Genomic DNA, 16,755 nt, shown 5'->3' with positions numbered 1-16,755 from the left:
TTGTTTTTCTCATTTTAAAATCAAGCAATCATTGTGTTAGAATTAAACATTTGCAGAAATATTGAACCAGCAAATAAGTGGATCTGAAATTACACTCCCTGGAAAACCTCAGCCATTGTTAGTTTAATTGTCATTTATTGTGACACATTGCCGAATGGAGTCACTTACCACATTGGCCATGTAAATCGCCAACAGTCCTCTCCTGAAAAAGATAATAAAATTTTATTGTTTTTCATTAAAAATGATTAATGCAAACAAGAAAACACAACATCCCCTCTCATATAATTAACAATCTATAATGTCCCATGGCAGCTATCTTATTTCAAATCAATTCCATATTCATATCATTGTCAATTTGCCTGTTCATGTATTTTTTTTCCATCAATGAATGCGTGCATTTGAGATTCCTCTATTTGAGTATGGAAATCGTATTCGGCTTTCTCCCACCCTCAACGATGACATAAGGCCCCCGGGTTATGACAAAGGATTAATTACTGCCCCTTATGATCCTGCAGTATTTTTTAATCAATTCATCGAGTATTATTCCGACAAGATTCGGTATCGCATGATAATCAGTGTCACAAATAAAACTGTCATGATGATAAATAAATTTATCGGCCCTGGGCATGAATATTTTTTCTATTATTAAACCCTTCTAATTTACTTGTATATGCTAAATTTATTTTAATCCCTGTCGAATTCTCTTTTTCCGCAGTTCTGATGAACCAAGGGCATGCATGTATCTTGTGCGATGCCCATGTAAATAACTTATATGAATATTAGCTGATTTGGGAAGAAAAAAAATTAAAATTTTACATTTACATAATTCATAAATTTTTTTTCTTTAAAAAATAAAAAGAAAAACTTCTTAATAAAATACAAAGAATATAAAGTTTAGACTTTACTTAAGATTTCCAAACCACAAAAGACAGCCTGCAGCATTTCCTTACTTCATGTCATTATTATAAGTATCTATTTTCCTCCCTCATAAATTACCAAGATAGAAGGATAAAAAAGGTCATAACGCATTTAGTGGGGATCAGAAACTCAAGAGGGGCTTCATTCTTGACAATATCCAGGTCACACCAGAAGCTACAGCTCCAGATACTATCAGGCGATATCTCCCTAATTGTAACCGACAGAGATGCATTACCCACTCCTCGCACCAGAAGCCAGACCCACGTAAACAAAAAAAAAATATAGAAGTCATTCCTCAAGAAGTCAGAATTATCAGTTATGTTGTGCAATAAAAATGGCCATGACAAGAAAAGATAGGTTTTCTGTCAAAATAAACACATCTAACTTCCCTCGGAATCAAAGTAGCTACACATTCTACGCCTTGTTTATCATCTCCCCTTTCTTTATCTGACCTGTTTATCTGCCCCTGATGATCAGGTGCTCTTCGACTCTTTCTGATCTTGGGGATGGGGAAACAGTTACAATATGTCACACTGGCCTTTTCAGTTCAAGGACTTTTAAATTATTTTTATGTATAAATGTTTAGAAATTGCAACTTTTATTAAGAGAAGTGAGTTTTTTTTTTCTTCTAAGAAGTAAACTATAATGAGATAATAATGATGTTACCTACGAAGTATGTGTACCAATAGATTGAACCACTTTACCTTAGAACCATGCATGCAAAATCTGTATGTTTGACTTTTGTTTGTCTGTGGAAAGTGCATGGTGGTGGTGTGGTGTATGTGGTGTTGGGGGGGGGGGGGGGAGGGATATGAGACAATTAAATGCAGAATCTAAAATCATAAATTTGAAATTTTTCTTTATTTAATTTTTGAACCCACTTCAAAGGTGGTGAAATTCCATCAGCCTATCATGCAAAAATGTGTACCTATTTGCAACCAAGCCCTATCTGACATGCATGTTTTGTATGTAAGATGAGGTAATTCTATATTATGTAATTAGAATTTCCATTAACAGCTGTACGCCGGGTTGACGGTCCAGTCTTCATCAATGTCAGCTTCCAGGCCCCTCAAAGTCTTCCTCAAGATTTTAAAATCTGACTTTTATCACCTCCTTATCAGAGCAATCAAAAAAGGTGTATAAAATAACAAACTGGCAGTCCCCCATAATATCTTATTGCTTTTGAGCGTTTAACTGTCGTAAACCAATAAAAGATTACTGAAAAGCATCAAGTTGCCTGACAGACAAATTTATGGCAGGGTGAGAAATTAAACTAACTTTAAAATCTTTTTGGTGCCTCTGTTTACAGCTAGATTATTTAATTCAGGTTCTTGAGGTAAAAATCTCCGCCTATTTTTTGGTGTTTTATGAACGCAAGGGCTTCTAAAATGTCCAGAGGTTTGACAGAACTGACCCATTATTGTGAAATTTTGCTTGTTGAGATTTTCTCCTTGAAACGTCCATGAAACACAACAGAAATTGACATCCCCATTTGAAAAAAATATGAATTGCACAATAATTAAAAAACTTGTTTATAGAAAATAATCATTGAAATTCAGCTATCCTAGGTTCGGGAATGGTATTCAATGCTATGCAATGTTGAATAGTCGATTCTCACATTGATAAAAACTTGCAAAAAAATCCATACAAACAATTTCCTCTCAAGTTAAATGGGAAAATTGACAGATTAGCTATGCACTATGAAAATGAAATGAGTTTTCAAATACATAATCTTTGTCGTTCTCTGCGACCTTAATTTCCTGCTGGGAGAAATTTGTGCACCCAGAAAGAGGTTGTCAGCCATCTACCCTTTTGTTCGTCATGTGTCAATCTTTTAAGTGGTTCTGAAAAATCTATAAATGGACTCTTGAATTCCTTTTTACGAAAAAATTAATAAGTTAAAGAATTGGGAAACGTATTCAGAACCGAACAGCACAATAGCAAAGAACTCTGTCCAATTATTAGGAATTTTGCAAGGGGCCTCGAAAGAACGAGAAATATTGCTGGGATCTGAACATGTGGAATAATTACCACAATGGAAGCTGCATCCCCGCAAAAAAACAAAACATGAAGAAATGAATAATGACACTTGTCAAAAATCATTAGGGTAAATCTGTGAGATAAAAACGGAATTATAGCATGAGGGTAGTGAGCGAGGCAGAAAGCATTTTATTTATCTAAGGGAATAGATGGTGTCACTTCCTATCGCAACTCCGAAAAACACTCGGAGCCTATTTATGGGGATCAATATCATTATTACGCGAACCAACAGATAATGACATAGCACTTACCCAATTCTTATAACACTAACTATACTGACGAGAATCCTAATTATTTAAATACGATAAGAATCTTGTTGACAAATAGGATGCATTAGTCGGACTCTGTACCACGACAAGATCAGTTTACAGCTTTGACATCTTTCTATCCCAGTAATGCAAGAAAAATCAATTTCACATGATGGAGTATGAAATTATGTTTTTTGTTTAAATTTCGCTTGAAATATTACTGGAGGCAAATACGTTCATTTCTCAAAGAAGCCTGGAAAAAAACTATAAATTCCTCTTATCTCACATAAAAAGTTTCAAAAATATTTTAGCTTAAAACTAACCTTCAAATTATATGGAATTTTTGCACTCATACTTTGCTATTTTTTCCTCTTAAAATATATAAATGTCGGTTTGCCTATCTTCTTCAAAGCAATCATAATTAGGGCCTTGTTTTTCCTAAGTCAGGGAGATCAGATGTTTTTTTAATTTTCACAACAAACTTCAGAACACAGAAATCTTTTTGCCTCAGTAAGAGTCCCTTTAATTTGATATGACTTGACCAGGGTGTATCAAAAGAATGCTGGAAAAACCTAATTAGGTGCCATTCTCCGATACAAGTTAATTTCTAATCTTTCAGCATTGTTTGAAAACGATAACCATGGTCCCTTATTCCTGAATTAGGAGACCTGAAATACGATAAGATTTAAGTCAGAATATCAACTCAATTAACCTCTGGCTCTGTCCTTTAAGCAGACAATTTTTTAATCTCGAAAGAAAAAAAAATTCCAGCCATTTTAAGTTCCTCTGTTGTCTAAAATATATGCAACTTTATTCTCCTTTTGTTAGAAGTCACATATCCAGAAAATTAATTTTCTTTTTGAAAATGGATTTCATGGAATATAATGATATTGTAAGCGAGGTCCACCCCTTTTGCGTGCCAAACCTGACTGGCGTATTGTCGTATCCTGAGATGTCACCCGGCCCACTATTCACCAGATAAATGCAGTCAGTCAGCACGGATGCATGTGAGGAGAAATCATTGTGTCACTCCTATAGAAATTTGATTGTGTTCTCGGTAAATACATTACAAACCACAAGTCCCTATTCAATGTTTTATCAATGTAAATTGTAAAGATTAAGAATAAGAACAAAAAAAAATCCATCGCGATATACACGTTATATTACATATGAACAGACCTGATAATAAAGAATTATTTTTAGGTATTTTTGAATAGCAGATATCTTTTATTTTCTGAATATTTGAATGAAATGATGACATTGACAGTTGGAGGTATTTAGCATTGCAAGGTTTCTGGGTGCAGACCACGGGTAGAAATATAAAATACCGATCACAAAGGGTCACAAAGCCATATTGACTTCATTGTTAGATTTCCCTCCCCATCAATGAATGCTCTGCCCACTCCCTGGTACAATATATTAATTAAATTTTTCTGACTGATTGACAGATATTAGATCTTCATGCTTCAGAGAATATTTATTATCTTAACTATTTTATATAGAGCTGTTGGTATACCTCTAAGATTGAATTATGTAATTTAAATTTTAATGTTTTGACTTTTTAAAACTGACTTATTATTTGATTTTAGAGATTATCCCTCTTTGGTTTGAAAACTATATTGTTTTAAAAAATGTATGGTATAATCAGGTACTGTATTTAATGCTAGAAATTGTTGATGAAGAATAAAATTCATCTACTATTATTATTGCATGTATTTCTAAATTACATATGGAAAGATAAAAAAAAATCAATAAATTATATCTGCTAGACATGCAGCTAAGAAAAGAAGAGAAATAAAATATGCATACAAGTTTTAAATGCTTTTGAATAGATAACTACTGTAGATTCCTGAATAAACATGTGTAATTAATAATCGCGTAATTTCGCGAGAAGCACCACTCGTGAATTAAGATTACTCACTTTTACTTTTAAGGAGCTAAGATCTTTATAAAAGCTCTCAATCAACTGTCCATTCGCAAATTTTTTTTCTCGCAATTTGACATTTAAGAGTCCTTTCATGATAATAAGTACTCGCGAAAAATAAGGAATCTACAGTATATATACTGTTGTACATTAAACTGCTGACTGTGTTTTGTTTACAAGAAACAGGGTATAGGTTTCTGTATATAAAAGTTAGTAAACTCAAGAGCAAATACAGTACAGACAAACTTCGTTATCTTGAGCTCCACCAACCTTAAACTTCAACATATCTGAGGAATTAAAACAGCAAGGGTAAAAATCACAAAAAACAAGAGATGTTTGTAAAGCACTTATGCCCCCTCCCCCAAATTGGTATTTTTCCAAGTCCAAGTAGCATAAATCTGTCCCAAATTGCTCGATCATACCAAAAACAGAACTTGACCTAGATATTTATCTTATAAATCTGTATACCAAATTTCATTTCAGTATGTGCAACTGTTGTGAAGAAAATGAACGGAAACTAAGTGGACAGACGGACTGACAGACAGCAGTAATGCAATATACCCTCCCTTTTTCAAAGGGGGGCATAAATATCTTTGGGACTGCCAACACACTTCCACTTATCCTGGTACCTGAGATATCAGTCTTGGAGATAACAAAGTTACACTGTATTTGTTTTCACATGTTAATTCAATGTTAATTTCTTTAGCTCTGTTTAAATCAATGTTAGTTTTGAAAGCAGCATATTTTTTTCAATATAGACATATTGATTGAAAGCTAAATGAATTAATCTAATTAGAGCTGATTGGGTTTTTGTTGTTAGTGTTTATCTTGCAAGGACATTTACACTGTTGTTATAATGGAAAAGTCTACTTAAAACAGCACAAAAGTGGCATGCATTTCTATACAAGAGAATAATCACTGTTTTCCCCTTTTGTACGAATAATTACTCAGAACACCTTGAAAACCGAAAACCAAACATGCAAGACAATGCAAAACAAAACATTCAATCTATCAACACAAATCCACTACAAACCATAGAGAACAATAGGGACTCAACTACAAGTAAGATAAATAGATTCCAATATGTTCATATAAATATAAGTATATAAATAAATTCTGTTGTCATGGTAACATTTTGCGTACCTGGACTTCCTTTCGAGGAGGATGGCGGTTAGAGAGGCCAGGGCGGCCGGTATGAACGCCGTCGTGGGGTAATAGAAGTGACCTAGTAACTTCCTAGGGAGGATAAAAAGAAAGCAACTGTAGATGTTTACTGAATAAAGGAGAGTGTTGCACCCTGGCCCTACTCTTTAAATTAATAGCTTTGATTTTCTTCAAGTGACTTAATGACACCATTATAAATACCACAGAATTCAACTATCTACACCTTCAGTTATAAAATCCTGGATGCTGTTTTTGAACCTTACACTGGCAAAGCAAAGTTTTAACCAAACACTGGCCAAACAACAACTAATTTGCACTTCAGTAGTCCCAGGAATACTAGTAACCCCTAAGTAAGTTCACATACATATTTGCATATTTTTGAAAAACATACTAAAACTTAAAAAGCAACAAATTTAACATGCACGAGTCAAGATGTGAAAGATCAAAGTAGACTTATGAGAATGCATAAAATAAAAACAAAGCAAAAAGCTTGAAAGTTCTCAATGAAAAAACTTGAAATTTTGAAATTTTTGAAATCTGAAAAAATTTCACTAAAATTTTAGAAATCAGGGAATTCTACTATGACAAGGTTTTATAACTTTAAGTTCATTCATTCGTTTTATTTCAAATCAAATATTTATAGGACTAATGTCTATAAGTACATGTACTAGCAAAATCATGGTCCCATACCTTTTTTCCACAATGCCAGAACACAATATACCAGTACATAAATAGATGAGTTAATCAAATTCAGGTTCAACACCCCTCCATTCAAATAACATATTGCTTTAATGATAATTTTCCCCAAATCATGATTGAAATGCTAACAATTTCAGGATACCTTGTGGAGTAAAAGTTAATGGATATTGATTTTTAACTTGACAATTTTATAAAGGAACATTAGTCATTGATCAAAATGAGAGTTATCTCCCTTAACAGAGGGTCAAGGACCCTTAAAGTACTTATATAACATCATTATCATCGAATTAATCTTTGTTGTGACTAGGAATTCACTATAAACAACTTCAATGCAACAGGATTTGTCAACTTTCAAGCAAACATAGTTAAGTTTTGAAATGTTTTGAAACTGAAGAGTTCTGATTATGTTACATACATACCATATACATCTATAAATGTTAATCTACATAAGGTTTCTTCAAACACAAAGCTCTGCAGAACTTAAGTTTATTGAGGGCATTTCAAATATCATTAATGAATTAACTAATCCAATTAGTTTTAGCCATCAGCACAAACACATGTAAACACCAATTTTAACTACCAATACTTTAGTCACAATTAATACAAGCACACTATTTCTAGGTTGACAAAATCTAATTCAAAACTTTTGTAACAGAGGTATTACAACAGAACTCAAAAGGAATATAAAAGTGCAGAGGTCCATTAGAACCTTGGAACAATCTACTGTATAGCAAGCAATGGAGGTGACCTATTCTCCATCACTGATTTTGAAGTATTGGAAAATCTGACAATCTTGAAAGACCCCAGGTGTGAAATACTTGGAGGAGAAACTAATTTTAAAAAAAGAAACATGTAGGACAGATTCAGTTCAGAGTCATTGTATAACTGTCCAGAAGTTTTAAAAATGAAAGTGAAAGTAGAATCTGAACAGGAAGCCAATGTCAGTGAGCGGAATCTGTTAGTACAGGGTGCAACACCATTTGTACAGAGTACCTGTCAGCTCGCTCCACACTTATTGACAAAGCACATGCTGGGATTCCACACACAAATGTACAGTATGATGAGTAAAAACCTGCAAGCTTTCTGGAAAGATATCATCAACAAACATTGGAGATTCAAAAAAATTACATCTTTGTTTTATTTTATTTATTTTGTTTTGTTTTGAATATTTATCTTTATTCTTTAGGTTAGATACTTCAGTATATTGAATTTGCTGCTACAGATTATGATATGCAGTACATGTACATTATTCACAGTCTATGTTGCTTATAATATATCAAAACATATTCGATCATTTTTAAGAGAATAATTCACTGATACCAGTTCTCATAATGTCAGTTACATAATAGCATGTACAAATTATTTTCTAAATGTGAAATGTCTATCAAATAAAATGATTATATCAGTGATAATAAAGCCATTTGTCAAAAGCTAGCTATAAACTGGAACTACAGTAAAATGCCTTTGGTGACTTATTTTACCTCCATATGCAGAAGAATGATATGAAGAATGTTCCATTGGTGGTGAGGAAGGCAACTGACTGCGCGATCTCCTTTAGAATCTTCTCTTTGAAATATTTCAGGTCCTTCTTCTTCAATATACCTGCTACCTACAATACAGCAAAGCAGAAACTTCAATTTTCTTGCAATAACTGGCCTTTTGTTTGTTTGTTTTAACATTTGGGATACTCATATTTCTTCTTAATATGTTGTTTTAGTTACTTTTACCCTGGTACTTCGGGACAGACTACAGTACTTAAGTTTTTTTTTTCATTTCAGTTATCTACAGCGATGTACACAGTTAAAGCTGAACATGACTCATACAAAGGCATAGCCACTTTCAGTGACTATCTACGATATCAGCACCGGAGAATACTCTTCACATTTGTTACACCTGACTGCTTTATTGTCACGGGTATCAGCTTAGAATGGCTACCTATGTTCATGCTGGATATCTTGCATTACATCTGTTTACATTTTACTGCAGTTACTTAAAAATTGTATTTGTATGTATACTGCAGTGACTTGTGCAACTGTTGCAATTCTTTTTGGTATCTAACTCTGTTGCATTAGAAAAGGTAAACAGCTATTTTTTGTGGCTACAAGTGCTGTATTGCCTATGTTCGTCTACACCAGTGATGACTGATTACTCTGAACAGTGACTTTGAGTTGCACTATATATAGAGGCCCTCAGATATAGCGAGAGACCAATCAAATATGGCGGACAATCATAGAATTTATGTCAAAAGATGAAAGCTGAAATATTGCAGCAATGTTTAAATGTTTTTTTTTCTTCGAATTTTGTTAAACAACAAATCAGTAATTTCCAGTGAATCAGTGTCCTAAAAGAATTTAGAGAACACACCTTTAATGACATAAATTTCTCTTAATTTTAAAACTGTTTGCATGAGTAAGGTGTCATTAGCACACACACTTTCATATATACAATTTAAACATCATAACTCATATCAAAATTAGATAATAAGCCAAATTCTTCATACAAAGGAGTCAAATTTTCTCCTAATGATTTTAAATCATGCCATCTGACAATTGATACCCCTTATAAAAAATTCATAATTCTGTAAACATTTGACCTCAACATAATAAACCAGGGTTTCTAATTTCTGAACAGCTGGCTTTGGCTTAACTATTGGCCAGAGGCATTGGTATTCGTGTGGGATTAGTTTGGATGAAAACTTCACCATTTCACCCTCCACCCACAAAAAACGTGACATGGAAATCTGACGCAGATGATATTGACATGTTCCATGTGAAGTAGTACAGGTGTTTAGGGATATGGCCATAAAATCTATCCTCTTACAACGCTCAGGTATCAGTGCTGCAAATATTGATGAGGGATAATCCTTATTTCCGTCCTGCAATTTTATGCCATGCCATAAAGTTTTCAATAGGTGTCATAAATAGCAAAAAATATGCAGACCACTTTAGAAATATTAATATTACAAATAGGAATAAACTGCTCAAAATATTATCAATTTTCAAATTTTGCTGACCCTCATCTTATTAAGTAGTATCATATGACAGAAATTGAAAATTTTTTGATTAATTATAAGTCATCTGAGCACATGATCAAGTCCGATATAAGTTATAACTTATAAATTATGATTTACCAATGTGCCACAATGCTAACCTGAATCACCCTTTGCCCTGCTGTTCTTCAAAACAAAATTTTTAAAAAGATTTATTTCCTTATTTCTTCCCAGTCTCTCTTAAATAAGCTAGTATCTTGTTTTTACATGAATTTTCTCATAATAACAAGTTTATGATCATGTAAAAGCAAGTAAGTTATTTCATATTAACGAATCAATTGTCTCCTTTAATGAGATAAAAATTAATCTAAAAATGTAATGTCTAAGTAAGCATGGATAAAGAATAGATGATTGTTGGGAATATAAAGTAGTAAGTCGTAACAATGAGATACTTACTCATGTTAACGAGATACTAACATTATTATGAGATACAAAGATGAACTCATTTTACCGAGATACTAACATTATTATGAGATACGTAGATTAACTCATTTTAAAGAGGTAACTACCTCATGATAATGAGATAATAAGTTTCTAGTAATAATGAGATAACAAATTCAACAGTATATAAATATTGCATGTAGTTGATTGTAACATTGAAAATTTTCGCCCTTGTCAACACGCACCTGAGGTTGACAATTTTGCCCCGTTTTTATATGTTACACTTAACTACATGCAATATTTATTATATTATACTGAATGTTTTATACAAATACATATAACAGTGAACAGTGTGTGCATAAATTCTGCGCAGTCGCTATTTTTCAAAATATCACCCATCGTCAAGTAATGTTGACTGTTGCTATGCTGGATGGCGTGGCTTCATTATTCATAGTGTTTTTAGCAAATGTTTCTTGACCAATCAGATTCTGATCAACTAATTTACATGAAAGTATAATATAAAGAGATACTAACACATTATACAAAGATAACTCTTTTTAACAAGATATTAACTCTTTATAAGGAGATCACAAACTTGGCCAAATGAGAAAACTAATTTGTTATGACAGGATACTTTTACGCTTTAACAAAATAACAAACTTGTTAAAACAAATTCACAATATAACTAACTCGTTATAACAAGATACTAAGTTGTTATAATGAGATACTAACTCTTTATAATGAGTTAAACTGAGTTTATAGTGAGTTATAATGAGTTTGATATTTTTCTTCTTGAGAGCCTATCTGGGACACAGTGCTCACTTGAGTTACTTTGGCCCTGCTTTTTTCAGCTTTTCTGGACCAATGGTTCTTGAGAAGATTTTTAAAGATTTTTTCTTTACATTTCAGTGTAAAATCTGGATTCTCTATTGTGACCCCACTTTACCTCTGGGGGTCACAATTGGAAAAGTTTAGAACATACACTACACCAGAACACTTCCACATAAGTTTCAGCCTACTGGTTCATGAGAAGAAGAATTTTCAATGACCCCACCCTATTTTTGTCTTTTCTTGATTATCTCCCCTTGGACCTTGGCTCTTCATTATTTTACTTTAAACTCCCCTTCATCCCAGAATGCTTTATTCCAACTTTGGTTAAAGCTGCCCAGTGGTTCTTGAGAAAAAGTTGAAAATTTGTAAGTTTACCGACGGCAGCTATACAGTTGAGAGAAACATTGTGCAAAAATGACAGAGGGTTACTTTAGATTGTTTATTGTGGGGTACATTATGTGTCCTATGTAACAAATGTCCAAATAATCATTTAATTTATACTGCAGTTTAATGTTCGTAATCCTACTGAAGAGTGGGGTGAATTTTAGTATGGGGTTCTACCTACTATAGACAAGCCCATGACATGTTAGCTGCAGAACTGTAGCTCTATTAAAAAAACTATATTGACAGACAGGAGAGCTACAGTGCCATCCTTTGAAAAAACTTTATATTTATTGTGCATAAGAAAGTGCGCTCTTTCTCAATTTCTTTCTCCATGTTTTTAAAACAGTCATCTAAAAATATTACTAACTGTGTGTTCCTAACATATTCTTTCACTGTTTCCACGACAAAACATTCCTATTAATTGTTGTTAATAGCCCCACTGGCCCTGAAATTGAGATCAATGTAAATTTCATCTATTTATACTGACTAACTGTCATTTTGGTTTGCAAGATAATTTAGTACAACACACTTCGTGCAGATGTTGACTACTACAGTACTTAATAGAATAGTAAGGAATTTTTTGAAATCTATATTTTTTGTGTTTGAGGTAAGAATTTGGATGAATTGATCCAGAACTAATTGCAACTTTTTGTGCGCAATAAATATACAATTTTTACAATGGCTGGCAATGTAGCTCTCCGGTCTGTCAACATATTTTTTTCAGAGAGCTACAGTTCTGCAGCTCTCTGGTTGAGAATATTTGGACAGACGAACAAGAGCTCAAGATTTAAGCTTTGTAAAAAGACTTTTACACCGATGCTTTTTTGTTGCTTATCTACATATTATTTTTTATTTATATATGCATATCCTTGCTGAAAGCATATTTCCTCCTACAAAATTATTTTCTATTTCGATCTTCTGATACTTTATTTTCCTTGAACAGTTTCAAACTACCCTTTTTGGCAACGGAATGTCAGCTTTAAACAATTGCTGCATTCCAAAATTATCTTTGTGTCTCGTTAGAAAAATGCAGCTTGAAATTAGGTAGAATAATTGCATCAGGAATAGGATAAATATATGTAGTGTAATAGCCATATACCATGATTTAGGATGGAAAACATATAAGAAAAAAAAATCTTGAATCTGCCTCAGGAAAAAGTTTCCTTCCTAGGGAAACCCCCATATGCTATTTGAATTTCCCTCTTACCCTAGTCTATTAATCACATGCACTTGTTTTGTGTACAAGGTACCTAACTCAATTTCAATCACCCCCATTTCAACTTGTTATTTTATTAATTAATCAATCATTAACCTATATTAACAAGACAGAATTTGCTTTGAAATACTTTTTTTTCTTTCCTGATAAATTTTAAAGACATTTTTATCATTGACATTTAGGGATGAAACGATATGCCTCATTCACGGTTCGATATGTATCGTAAAATTTGGTCTCGGTTCGGTTATTTTCGATACGATACACTTTGATAGAAACCTAGGAAGGAAACAAATTCAACTGTTGTATTATGCTTCCTTTTACTTAACCTATAGTCAAATAATTTATGTGCAAAATCGATAGAATAAATAAATTTATTTGATTAGACTGTTAAAAATTATTTTACAAACTTTAAGTCTACAAAAAATTTACGTTTTTGAACTAATTATACAGAGAAGCATGTTTATACCTTATGTTAAACCTGACTGAATGACGATGAAGACCGAAAAACGAACTGAACTGAAAGCAGAGATTTTGTACCGTGTATCGAACCGAGAAAAAATACCGCGATGAACCGTTTCACTCCTATTGACATTTATTTTCTGAATTTTTTTTCAGCACACTTTAAAAGATTTTACACAAGACACATTATAATTTCCAGTTAAAGAAAAAAATATACGTTAAGCCAGAGACTTTAGAATAAAAAGCTCAAGATCTCTGGTTTTATCTAGCACTACAAGATAAACTGGAAGTTGATGTATCCTGTGTTAGTAATATCTTAAAATGTATTTAGATATTTTCAAGGTATAAATGTGTTGTTCACAATTGTACATTCCTAGTTATAATGTCATAATCAGGAATTTATGCTGCAAATTACATGTCAAACAAATGAGTTAATTGTTATCATAGTTATTATAGCAACAATGTTATAAAAGCTCGACCAAAGATGTCTGGAATATTTCATTAGAAAACAGTGCTTCAAGGTAGGTTAACGTTTGTTAAATCATTAAAATTAGAGTTTGAAATAGGGGTGTATAATATTGATCTAGGTACCTTAATTGTGGTAAAAATAGGTAGGGGTACCCTGTATACAAAACAAGTGCTTGTGCTCAATGTGCTGTTGGCAGATTTTTAAAAACATTATTTATTTAAAATTTCATTGGCTAAGTAACAAGCCATTCATTAATATTTTGTTATCAGACACATTGAAGTGACCCATAAAACAATACTGCTTCATGTCGTCTTTATAAAGAATGATTATAGATATAATGAGATAGTCTATGTGTAGAAGTGCGTGATTTGTCAGAGTAAATTCTGGCTGAATACATAGATCCAGATGATCGGTATTAACAGTCTGATAGCATTGATGTATGTTCGGTTCCATGTGCATCTAAATATATTCTGTTTTTATTATATCTTACATCCAGATACTGCCATCGCTCTATCCCAGAAACTTGCAATTTGCAATCTCAAATGAAAAGTCCAAAGTCGAACTTAACCAGTTTGAATAGCTTAAAACCCAATGTTTTCCATACCGTATAAAGTGTTCCATATATTTTTAGAGCTTGTTTGAAAACTATGAATGCTACTTCTGCCGATGCCTTGAAACAAGAAGGCGTCCATGTGTGTCCTAACTCATAACATGTACAGGTCACAGAGTTTGGTTTGCCAAAGACCGCCATCTTTGTTTACGGTCCCGAGTTTTGACCAATGAACGATAAGATCCTATTCAGCGCTCCATAGCCTTTTCCTGTCTACGATGTAAACAAACCCACGTGGTATTTTTTATCATGTGGTAAATAAAAGACGGAGAATAAATATATGCAATTTCTCTCAATATGCGGAATGCTTTAAAATTGTGAAATCATAATACCAGACAGAGTTAGGAGAGACGATCAAGATCCTTTAGACGCACTACAAATCAAGAATAAAATAAGTTTTATTACACCTAAAGGAGGAAACTAAGGAGAAAAGATGCACTGGTCCTTTTTGTATACATCCTGATGTAATTTAAACATGAAAAAATGTTGAAATGAAATTAAAAATGTACATCATGTAGGAAAAAAACCAGACTCGGGAGCCCTATGTGTGTATTCATAAGCATATTGTTAAAAAAACAGTCAAACAAGAACTGTTTCTTGAGAAGCGCATTGAAAGAATTCCAAGATATTGTTAGATTACCATTGTGCATCATTTATATTTAAATCTTATATAAAATTACCAATTACCGCCATACCGGCATTCAAAAATTTTGGAATTGCATATAACAAACCTTTTAATCGCTTTACCACCGTTTCTCACGAAAAGATAAAGTGCAAAGTTTTTAAGAAAATAGATTTACTTTTTTTTAATTTAAATATGAAACTCGTAATTTTTTTCATATCATGTGATTGGTCAACTATAAAATTGCTTTGCTTAAAATCAAGTTAATTCTACAAACAATTATGCAGGTACTTTGAAGTTGATATCAAGACAATGCTGGAGTTTCAGTCTCCCTGACACTATTTTTGTCGTCTTAGAAGACAAGGTTTTAGCTCACCTGAGCTGAAAGCTCATATGAGTATTTCTGATCACATTTTTTCTGTGGTCCGTCTGTAAACTCTTCACATTTTCGACTTCTCCAGAACCACTGGACCAATTTCAACCAAACATAATTGCCACAAAGCATCCTTGAGTGAAGGGCATTCAAGTTTGTTCAAATGAAGGACCATAACCCTTTCAAGGGAAGATAATTAAGCAATAATGAAATTTTGTGGCATGTTTCAAAAAAAGAACCACTGGGTCTGGAAAGATGAAATGTGGAAGCATCTTCAGGATCAGGAAGTGTAGCTTCAAGTTTGTTCAAATCATGACCCCGGGGTAGGGTGGGGCCACAATGAAAGATCAAAGTCATAGGCATAGTCACAGGGGGGGGGGGGGGCAGCGGGGGCACTAGCCCCCCCACTTTCAGATCTGGGGGGGCAAGAGTATGTCTGTGCCCCCCCCCCCCCCCACTTTTTAATGAAGAACAAAATCACAGCTATTTTGAAGTAATAATAAACCTCATTTTATGGCATTTTTTTATGTTCAACAACTGAGTAAGCATTTCTCTTGAAGTAATAGTTGTAAAATATAGTAATGTAGTATAGTAATTAAATTGTCAAGACCTGGCCCCCCCACTCTTTTCCCCAACATTACCTTTACTATAAGAAATGTTCATTGAAGGGATAGTTCCCCCCCCCCCCCCCACTTTTTGACCATAGTATAGTGATATCAAATAATTGTGGAAAAAATTGGAATTGAAAGTAACTATAGTATAGTGATATCGAATAATTGTGGAAAGAACAACAAAGCCGTGATTGAAAATATTCATATGGAAGCATCCTCAGGTAGTGCAGATTCAAGTTTGTAAGCATTCTTTGTTAGTGTAGATTCAAGGTAATTTAAATCATAACTCCTCCCTCTTTTTAGGGGTAAGTTGGGGCGACGTATGCATTAAAGATTAAAGAATGCTGGAATTATTTTTGTTTTTTTTTCTAGCCACAGTGCCCAGGTGAGCGATCTGGCTCATGGGCCTCTTGTTTCATCAATCAGCTGGAATTCTGTTGGCCCCTTATTGTGTTCTTTTATAAGCCCCTTATTGTGTTCTTTTATTTTATGAAGCAGAATTTATTTTAAAAATTCTACAGTAGATGAAACTTGCAGCTTTCAGTTCAACGTGCATTTCGACATACATGATATCAATGAAGTTTTATTAATACACAATATTTCTTTATAATTATTAATTTATTTGTCAACATGATATATACCCGTGAACTCGAAATTAAAGACATTGTATATCCACGACTGCGTCATGCTTTACGACAATGGCCAACTAACAACTAAGGTAAACTTTCAACGATGAATTTTACTTTTCCATAATTCA

The 16,755-nt window shown here is 33.2% G+C and overlaps 1 protein-coding gene across 2 annotated transcripts in view; it reads right to left on the bottom strand.

Annotated features, from left to right (window-relative positions):
* The window catches only part of LOC134263438 (transmembrane protein 135-like), a 62,524-nt gene extending 47,976 nt beyond the window's left edge, over window positions 1–14,548 (bottom strand). Inside the window, exons 1-4 of one of the 2 annotated variants that reach the window (XM_062745787.1) lie at window positions 14,387–14,548; window positions 8,475–8,602; window positions 7,987–8,076; window positions 169–202 (exon numbers count right to left, since the gene is read on the bottom strand). In XM_062745787.1, coding sequence (XP_062601771.1) covers window positions 169–202; window positions 7,987–8,076; window positions 8,475–8,602; window positions 14,387–14,533 — 399 coding nt within the window. In that variant the 5' untranslated portion in view covers window positions 14,534–14,548. Of the gene's footprint in view, window positions 1–168; window positions 203–6,273; window positions 6,367–7,986; window positions 8,077–8,474; window positions 8,603–14,386 lie in introns of both variants that reach the window. The other variant, XM_062745786.1, reaches the window with a different exon arrangement.
* Window positions 14,549–16,755: the final 2,207 nt, after the last annotated feature.

This window comes from Saccostrea cucullata, unplaced genomic scaffold (assembly GCF_032062105.1).
Source record: "Saccostrea cucullata isolate Sc308-1 unplaced genomic scaffold, CSIRO_AGI_Scuc_v1 ctg417, whole genome shotgun sequence".
Taxonomy (NCBI): domain Eukaryota; kingdom Metazoa; phylum Mollusca; class Bivalvia; order Ostreida; family Ostreidae; genus Saccostrea; species Saccostrea cuccullata.
The sequence above is the reverse complement of the archived record's forward strand: the minus strand, read 5'-3'. Positions and strand labels throughout refer to the sequence as shown.